We start from the raw sequence: 9,854 nt of genomic DNA on the forward strand, positions 1-9,854 counted from the left end.
CATAGATAGGAAGATATGGTACTTCCCTCCTTTTCTTCAAACCCTGGCCATGAGATGGTGACGATCTGGCATCATGTAGATGTGCGTAGGGCTTTGAGTTTTCTATATGGACAGGACCAGGGGGTTGAGAAAGACTGAATCCTTGTTTGGGTATGTTAGTCAGTTGTCCCTGGAAAAGAGTGTCTCCACTTCTGCCCTGAGCAGGTGGATAAGGATCAGTCAGGCATACAAGGTGTAGGGGTTAGTACCTCCAGTAGGGGTCGCAGGTCACAGGGCACTCTATGAGGGGCAGTCACATCGGCGGCATATAGGGCCTTGCCATCCCTAGAAGTCACTTGTAAGGTGGTGACATGGAAATTTGTCCATTCCTTTACAAAGTACTATAGGATTGACAAACTAGCCTCGGCAGAAGCAGCATTTGACAGTAGAGTGCTCCTTCAGGCCCTGTAGGCACCGGAAGTTGTGTGACCCACCCGGGGGGAGCACTGCTTTTTTACGTCCCAGGAGTAAGGAGTCAAGGACTGCCCCACTCCTGGACCACCGGAGAATGAAAGATTTGTATTCACTTACCATGAAGCTTCCTTCTTGGTGGTCCAGAGTGGGGCAGTCCTACCCACCCTGTCTTGATGGACACGACTTCCGGTCCTTTACGTTTTGCAGTGGTTCAGCTGTTCATGAATATGGTCTAACTGATTACGTGATGTGGCAGACTGTTGCTGTTTGTTTGCTCTAATGGTTAAAATACAGGTTTGTATTTGTTTAAGCCCATGGCTGTGATGGTATTCCCCAGTTGTCTGAGGGGCAGGGAGTTATTTTTTAAGTGAATTTACAGCAGCTCGGAGGTGGCTTTCGGTATGACTGGGGATCAGAGGATAAGCCCCTCCCCTCTGGGATCAAAGTTTGCTGGCCCTGCCTACGGAAGGGGGAGGTGCTTTCCCAGGAGTAAGGAGTCAAGGACTGCCCCACTCTGGACCACCGAGAAGGAAGCTTCACGGTAAATGAATACAAATCTTCCATTTTCTCTTGATTAGCGTAGGATCCATCCACTTTATTATTAAATACAATGACATTTTTCAAAATACTATTCAAGTTTTCTGTGACTGGTCAATTAAAAAAAAAACCCTGCTTCTGCATATAATCTTATACATGTTTATTTACATGGCACAAAATCACAACATTGAAAAACAAATCACAAAAATGACATATACAGGTCTCCTATTGCAAAACTTGTCTCTCCCACAATATTTATGAAAAGGGGTGACTTTTTCTATAAACTTGTTAACAGTATGTATTGTTTATGTCTACAAAAAATAGGCTCATTTTGGTGCTAGAGCTGTTTTCCAATTACGAGTTAATTGAGATGGAACATATTTTGGCTTTCAGCCGGTATCAGTAAATAGCCTGGCAACTGCAAGCAAGGTGTCTACCAGTTCCAGGTCTATATCATCACATTATCTTTCAGGAGGCATTATAGAGGGTGACCATAGATTCTTAAGGAATGTTCCAAAATATTTGGATCTGAGGGCAGGGCCAGAATACAGGTAACAAATCTGCTTGGGGAGAGCACCTTCTCCAGCATGTATTGGGATATGTACCAGTCATTTGGTGTCAAATACCAAGAATACATGAACTTTAAAAATGTTCCTTAGAGGAGATGGAATCATATTTGGAGAAATGTGTTTCACTTTTGTCTGGACCAAGAGAACTGAAAATTACATTTGTATAAATGCTGTATATACTTGCAAACATAGACTATGTTCATATGCTTCAGAAGAGGAACAAAAACATGAAGCAGGCAAGAAGATTTGAGAGTTGTGTCTGTAGTATATAGGAGTTGTAATTACCTTATGTTTTAATTGGTGCAAAGCTGTTACACTTTTTAGTGAGTCAAGGACAGCTATAAAAGTATTCTAAAATCTCATCTGGAAAAGTATTTCACTTATTCTGAGAGGGCATATTTCATAACATGGTGTATCAGTCTTCCTCTAAATTCCCTCTAAATTCCCAGTCCTGTGTGTGGTACAGGCAGTAGAGAGTGAAGGAAAAACTGTTTGGATGTTCCCTGTTACATTCTGCCCCCCAGACGTTCACATCATCTTGTCACAACATGTTTTTAAATTGGTATGTATACAAAACTAAGGGTTTTTTTTTTTGGCTCAGTGTGTATTACATAGAATTTTTTGTTTGCTCATTCACTTAGTCTAACTTCAGAATTGGTCTGCAGACAGGCATGAGCTGTAAATCTCCCAGATTTACTGATGAAAAATCCCCCAAAGAGTGAAAATAATAATCCTTGATGCGTATATGAGATTAGGACCCTGCAAACCTTGGTCATTGTAATGCATCTCTAGTAGTACTGTTTTAGCTTTTTATTTCTACCTGTGTTCCATGGTTGCACTGAGTAATAGAGGAATATACTGGACTCTGTTGATAATGAATAAGTTGGACTCTGTTTACATGTAAAATTGTGATATTGAATAAGTTGGACTTGGTTTTCATGTTACATTTATTAAATGTGTCATTGTTATTGATCACAGTGATTTCTTGTTTGTTCACATGTATCTGCACACTGTGACCCCTGTTCATATCTTGTTTGTTTTGCACTTTTAGTAATACATCTAAATTGCTTGTGTCTGTTCTATTTTGATTGTAGGGCAAAACAGCCAAAATTATAACACACTTTGATCTTCCCATAGATTCAGTACCCCGTGGACACTGGGTCATGTTTCTTGTCACTGTTCTCCTAGGTTTATGATAGGCACACTAAATCTATTAAATCTATTCCCTTATTACTGTATTCCGCAACACTTTCAAGCTCCTAGCTTCAGAATAACTCATACTTTGTGTGTGTGTTTTCTGGTTTATTGTTTCATTAGTTTGTGAGTTTGATGGTGTGTTGGCATAAACAGGATGCCTCTCAGCATGTTGGCTTCTCCCAGAAGCTAGTTTCTCTATAAATTTCTTTAAACTTAGTTCGACCATTACCAGGTTATTCTTGGGGGGGGGGCAGGAGAAGGGGAAAGGAGGAGTAGCAGAAGCAAGTGCTTAGTATGGCATCCTTTTATCTAAAACAGTCTTTTATCTTCCCAGAGAATCAGTCTCATCAGTGCTAATTGTTTAGTGGTTGATCCATCCTCAACAGACTATACCAAATTCTTGTACTGGATCTAGAAACATTTTTCACACAATCTCACTTAATCCCTCTCCAGCACCCATTGTGTATGCCTTTCTGCCATGCAGCTTCCATGATTCCCAGCACCACATTTTTAGTGGTCAAAGGTCCTTTTTTCACCAGCAAAAAATCTAGCTGGGGTCCAACCCATTGCTCATATCTGAAAATTGTACTGGTTGGGTTAGAATTAATGTTTTTTCAACAATTATCAGTTGTCAATAACAGCATGTCTGGAAGGTGGGTCATTCTACTGTGATTAAGAAGCCCAGAGTCAATTATTCATTTACATGCCTTTGGCTTGTGCTAACTAGGGTATTTCTTCATGGAAAATGTGTTCCTGTTCTGTGCTTCCAATCAAAATCTTGTATGCTGAATGAATGTGTCTACGAAGACTCACTCATGATATCCCCACTGATGACATGAGTTTAGATCCTGACTGTGTTTTCCAAGAATGGAAGGTGCTTCTACCACCTGAAGAGATGGGGAGCTATTTTTGCTGATTTCCCATTCCAACTGTGGAATTATTCTTTCCTCCATGCTGTTTCCAAGTATCCACCAATCTCTGAGGGCAGGATATTGGAGGACCCAGCAGGCTTCAGTGGGAACAGAAAGAGCAAAGTTTAGAAGGCAAACTATCTGTATAAATTTTATCTGTGTAAATTGGACAGAATCAAAGTGAAAGTATTAAGTTAAGTAAATAGGAGTGAGAGAGGGCTCTCCTAAACTTAAGCATTTTAATTTACTACTTTTACTAATGCTAATACTAGGAATTGTGGTATAGAAATTTTGTAGCAAGTCACTATAAACTTTTTTCCTTTTTTGCAGGCCGCATTCCCCTTCCATCTGGAATGAAGAAACTAACTATGGGATCGTACTCAAAATAACGTTCCTGGAAGCGTATCCAATGGCTCTCTCTTTTTTGAGTGATTTATATCTGCTGTTTTGATGGTTTTCATATCTAAAGGATTTATTTTCCTTGTGGAAATATTTAAAATAAAAAATTGTTCCTCTTTGGAAACTACTTCCTCCTTTTGAACACTACATCATGGGAGACATGGCCAACAACTCGGTAGCATACAGTGGCGTAAAATACTCTGTGAAAGATACTAATCATGGAGACTTTGGGATCACACTTGAAGAGCTTCGTAACCTTATGGAATTGCGTGCTGCAGATGCTTTGCATAAAATACAAGAATGCTATGGGGATGTTTATGGAATCTGTGCAAGATTGAAAACTTCTCCAAATGAAGGTAACAAATAGCTCTGATGGGAGCACATGTTAAGATAGATAATGTAAGCTTCTCAGTTAGGCAGAGTGGCTGTTCTGGCTCAAGGAGTGTAATAGGAAGTTGGCAGACAATATTTGATCAGTTTATTGACTAATAATCTAATTCTTAATAAATGGTAAAAATGATAGCTGAAACATTGCCGTTTTCTCTTGAGGGCTTTTGGTGGTGGGTAAAAATCAGCACTAGCAAAATAATTGTTATTGAATTTGAAGCTTAACATTCTCAGTTTTTAAAAAAATTATTGATTATGGTAGGAGTAAAAGCAAAAGGCTTGGGTTAAAGCTTGTGTTCTTTGCTTCTTTACAGAAGACATGGTTACAGGTCTTACAAGTGCCAGACAACTTTAAGGGTGCTGTCCATTAAAGTTACTATATTAAATACTTTATAAAGTTGTGGCTGTTCTACCTAAAAAATATAAATATGATACATTTTAGAATGAAATGTACAAACTGTTGACTTCCAAATTTTGTTTTCAGCCTTGTATGCTAGCTTTATCAATGTAACTGAGCCAGAGTAGCAAAGAATGAACATAGTGAATTTGCAGCAGTCAGTCAAATCCTCAAGTGTATTCATAAGATATTTCTTTTAGAAAAGAGTAGTGTTGTATGCCTATGTTCAGTAGAGAACTGTAATGATACCCAGCCAGTTATGTAACACTAGCAGTGAACATTAAAATGTCAAGGTGCTTTTCAGTTAAGCTTTTGTTTACAAATATACTTCTCTTTAAAAATGAGACTGCTACCTAACACTTTTAAGTTTTCCTAAAATTAATATGCTGTTGCTAGACCCTGATGCCCTTCCATATAATTGATAGGGATTTGGGCAAAACAAGAGGTCTTCAGTGAAGCCCTTCAGAATTTTGCATTGAATTGGTGAAAAATACATTAAAGATTAGTATGACACCAAGTCATATTATTATGTTGAGATGCTTAAGCTTGTATTTCATAAACTACTGGGCAGATGCATAATTTATAGGCCAAAACATCATATCCAGAAGATGATGCCAACAACTCTGATAATTGTTTTTTGTAAATTCTATGTACTTCCTTACGTCAAATGGTGTTAAAGTTGCTAGCACTGGTAATATTATGAGAAATTAATTTGATCATATTATCTGATTTATTTTCCTTGATTTTTGAAATTTGGAATGTTTTTGTGAGGTGGAAAGACCAGATGTAATCCTGAATGTTGAATCTTAATTTGGAAGCTCATATAGAGAAGTCATACATATTGCATGCATATATTCCCATCTCAGTCCCAAAAAGCCAGGCATATACAAAATGTTAAATAGACGCAGTTTGCTGGATTTTAGGATTATGCAAGTGAGAGATGCGTTTCAGATGAATTTTTCCTCGACTAGAGTAACTGCCTCCAATGAGATCATCACTGTGATATTTACCAGAAGAAAAAAAACATTTTTGCCCTGAAAGGTACACACACAGAGCTTTGCATGCTGGCATCTGTGAGGAATGACTAGGCTACAATACTTGAACAACTGTTGAATCTTTCTCTTCGATAGTTTATAGAATAATTTCCTAATAGCTGAAAAGTATGTACTTCTCATCATGCTTGTAGCAGGAAAAAGCAAATGCTGGTTATTCTAACAGGGCTTTGGGTTTTTTGGTTGTTGTTTTTTGTGCTGTTGGAGTTGTTAAGAGCTCCTTTGGAGTATACTTGAGACACACAAATGCTATAAATATCTCATTAAGGTTAGCAAGGAGAAGCCAGGCATGGTGTAGTGTTTAGAATATCAGACTTGGACCTGTGACAACTGGGTTTGCATCCCTGCTCTGCCATGGAAGTTTGCTGGGTAACCTTGGGCACATCACAATTCTTCTTCACAGCCACCACCCTGTAAGGCAGGTTAGGCTGAGCGAAAAAAAATCGCTCAGCCTAACCTGCCTCACAGGGTGGTGGCTGTGAAGAAGAATAGTTGATTTTATACCCTGCCCTTCACTACCTGAAGGCGTCTTGAAGCAGCTTACGATCAACTTCCCTTCCTCTCCTCACAACAGACACCCTGTGAGGTAGGTGGGGCTGAGAGAGTTCTGAGAGAACTGTAACTGACCCAAGGTCACCCAGCTGGCTTTATGTGGAGGAGTGGGGAATCAAACCTGGTTCTCTAGATTAGCGTCTGCCGCTCTTAACCACTACACCAAATAAAGTGGAGGATGAGCAAATGATGTGATAAGCTGCTTTGACCCCCAATTAAGGAGAAAGATAGGATACAGATAACACAACAACCTTTATTGGCATTATGCACTAAGAAGTATACAAAACATAAGGAGTACTCAATACAGTTAACACGTTTCTCGCTTTTTAGAAGCCAGATACAAAAAAAGTATGAATGTCAGTAGAATAATCACAATACAGAAGGACATGCTCAATACTTTCTATTTCCTTTCTACCACAATCACATAACCTCTGTGCGTAAGGAATCTTTGAAAATCTCCCTTGAAGTACTGCAGAGGGCAACACATTAAAACGTGCTAACATATAAGCTCTGCGAGTACATGGATCATTGAGGGAGAAAAAATATTTTTCTATCATCTCCACAGGAAGAATCCCTAATCTCGGGGGAGAACATCTACCAGAGGCACGACTACATAGTTCTTGCAATTCAATATCCTAAAGTCTTTGTTTAAGTAAAACAAAAGCATCTTTTTCTGACAGGTCAGCTTAGCCGAGCAGTTCCTTCGCATCCAGGATACAAATAATTAAAAGTATGGTGTCTCTTTTCCCACACATTTTGCGTGGGAAAGAAATTTTGAGGTCTTCCCTTTCTATGAAAGCTCCTTGTCACACCTGGTCTGAGTTGTTCCGTTTGCAATACATCAATTCTATTTGCTTGACAGCATTTGGTAATTATAACAGGGAGGTCAAGAGAGATCTAAAAAGCTGCAAAACTTTCATTGGTCAAGGTTTTCCACAGGGAAGCACCTGACATTCTCATGTATATAAATGTAGCTGAAATGGAAGCCTCATTGTAGTACTGTTCTGGGAGATCAAGTGTTATCATACATAAGAATGGGGGGTGATGATATGTCCAAAGGAAGGATCCAGGCTTGTTCCAACTGATACTTTAGACAGAAACAAAATCTGGCTGGCCTCACATTTAGAAATAATTGCACAACCCTGCAAGGGATTTTTCTGCCATTAGATCACCATTGTACAACAGCCTCCTTAGATGAATGTTTCAGCAGTTGTCCAGGTATTGCTAGATGGTGGTACATGTAAACAGATACCAGCCTGCAGAACTCTTTGTCTATCCATTCTCATTCATTTTGGGTTGAACTGGCTCTTCGTGCTTCTAAGTTAGGTAGACATGATGATGCAGTTTTCCTCATTCCTTCTAATGAGAATATGCTCAAAGCCAGTATCTGTTGTGTGTAAGATGAAGAACTCTTAGTGAACTTTTTTGTTGCATTTAACACCAGGATATGTGTTGTCATAGGCATGTTATTATGCTAAAATTCAGTTGTTTATTGAGGGAAACCCAAACTCTCTTGTCAGAATTATACAGACATGCAGACTTTTGTCTAATCTTCATGCTTGTGGTTGCAATTTCAGATTTTTCTAAAGAGCTGGAAATATTTAAACCAAATACTGGGATGGAAAAGGGAATCAGGTAGATGTTTATATAAAAATGTTGGCTTTTTTAAAAGTCATATTCTAGACTATGTAATATGTTGCTGAGAAATTCAGGAACAAGGCACTCAGTAGATGAATAGCACTGTGGTTAGCAGAAGTCTGCATGTAGTTGGGGGAGCCATTGTCTGCTGTGCTAGAAAACAGTTCTTCCTGATGTTGCATGAGCCCTTAAATATATGCGGTACAGTTAAATACAAGTAGAGCAATTACTGTATCATGCATTTGTAAGATTTTCCTAGAACTACAAGTGTTCATGTTTATACTGCAATATGATGTAGACATCAGCAAACTACTCTAAAATAAATTTCTCTTCCTAATATTTAGGCTTAAGTGGAAACCCAGCAGATATAGAAAGGAGAGCAGCTGTGTTTGGGAAGAACTTTATACCTCCTAAAAAGCCAAAAACATTTCTTCAGTTAGTATGGGAAGCATTACAAGATGTTACATTAATTATATTAGAAATTGCAGCCATAGTATCATTGGGCCTTTCTTTTTACCAACCTCCAGGAGGAAATGAAGCATGTAAGTAAATCATCAAGAAATCATTTTTCTTTAATTCATATGTACACTAAAGCATATTTTGAAATTTTGTATTGGGTTGTATTAGGAAGCCATAATATTGTTTGGGTCTCTAGGACTATTGAGAGAACATGATGCAGGCATAAACTTTTATGGCATATGAATAAATTCCATCAAATGCATTTAAACCTTAATCTTAAATCCTCACAGTTGTTTCAGTTTCTTGTAATTAAACTCTAGAAAGCAAACCAGTCACTTGATCTTTTCTTTTGGAGTTCTTTCTGCAATGCTGATAGAATTATTTTCTGTAACTAAGTTCCTCTAATTACAGGTTGTAAACATTTTTCACTAGTGTTTTTTATGTAAATCCCATTTTTATAGGACCTTCTGTTATCTGCATTTATGTTAACTTGTGAGATTTTTTCTCATTTGAGCATTCAGGATCATTACAAGAGAAAAATGCAACAAAATATTGCTTTTTTGTTTCTGCCTTGCCAGAGGATGGCTACAGAGGTGGGCTTCTTCACACTTTTGTAGTCATCATCAGCACTGTTGAGAGCAAGCGGTCTTTCCTGTACTCCCCCCCCCCCGCTGCTGGAGGTGCTATGCAGTGTAGGTCACCAAACATTGGCCCCGGGCATACGGGCCGGCTGAAACGCGGCTACTCCGAGCCGCTCCAAACTTGCTACGCCGCGGCGGGATCCCACGGATCCCCTAGCCGCGGCGCAGCACTCCCCGGCACGCTCAGATGCCGGGGAGGAAAAGTCCGAGGGGAGGGGGGAGGCTGCCGAACTGCGCATGCTCGGGCATGCGCAGTACAGCTGGGGGCCGGGATGCAGCGGCGCAAGGACGCGCCGCCGATCCCACAGCCCTGCCTGCGCCGCACCAGTGGTTGCAACCACCTAGAGAGGTGGTTGTTTTTTGCGGCGCGGTATGGGCCGTTGGAACGGATCGGGGACGGAGACGGCACGCTCGCCAGATGTTGAGGTGAGATCGCGCCTGTTTGCTCCGCCCCGGTTCCGTCCCGCTCCCGGCCCAAATGGGCTCGTAAGGACGGGGCCATTGTTTTGTTTTTTGCCAGCAGTGTCTGTGCATATATAGACATCAGTTTCCACTTCTGCAGGGTTTTTAATTCCCCACTAGTTTTTGCAGAACTGGGTTACCATTATATGCATTTCTGACCTGCATGATGCATGAATGTGAGAGTTAGATACATGGTTCAG

The 9,854-nt window shown here is 39.9% G+C and overlaps 1 protein-coding gene across 1 annotated transcript in view; it reads left to right on the forward strand.

Moving 5' to 3' along the window:
• The window catches only part of ATP2B1 (ATPase, Ca++ transporting, plasma membrane 1), a 124,843-nt gene that overhangs the window by 45,622 nt on the left and 69,367 nt on the right, over nt 1-9,854 (forward strand). Inside the window, 2 exon segments of the mRNA XM_015415355.1 lie at nt 3,998-4,422; nt 8,437-8,634. Coding sequence (XP_015270841.1) covers nt 4,218-4,422; nt 8,437-8,634 — 403 coding nt within the window. The 5' untranslated portion in view covers nt 3,998-4,217.

Source organism: Gekko japonicus, unplaced genomic scaffold, assembly GCF_001447785.1.
Source record: "Gekko japonicus isolate JY-2015 unplaced genomic scaffold, Gekko_japonicus_V1.1 scaffold686, whole genome shotgun sequence".
Taxonomy (NCBI): Eukaryota; Metazoa; Chordata; class Lepidosauria; order Squamata; family Gekkonidae; genus Gekko; species Gekko japonicus.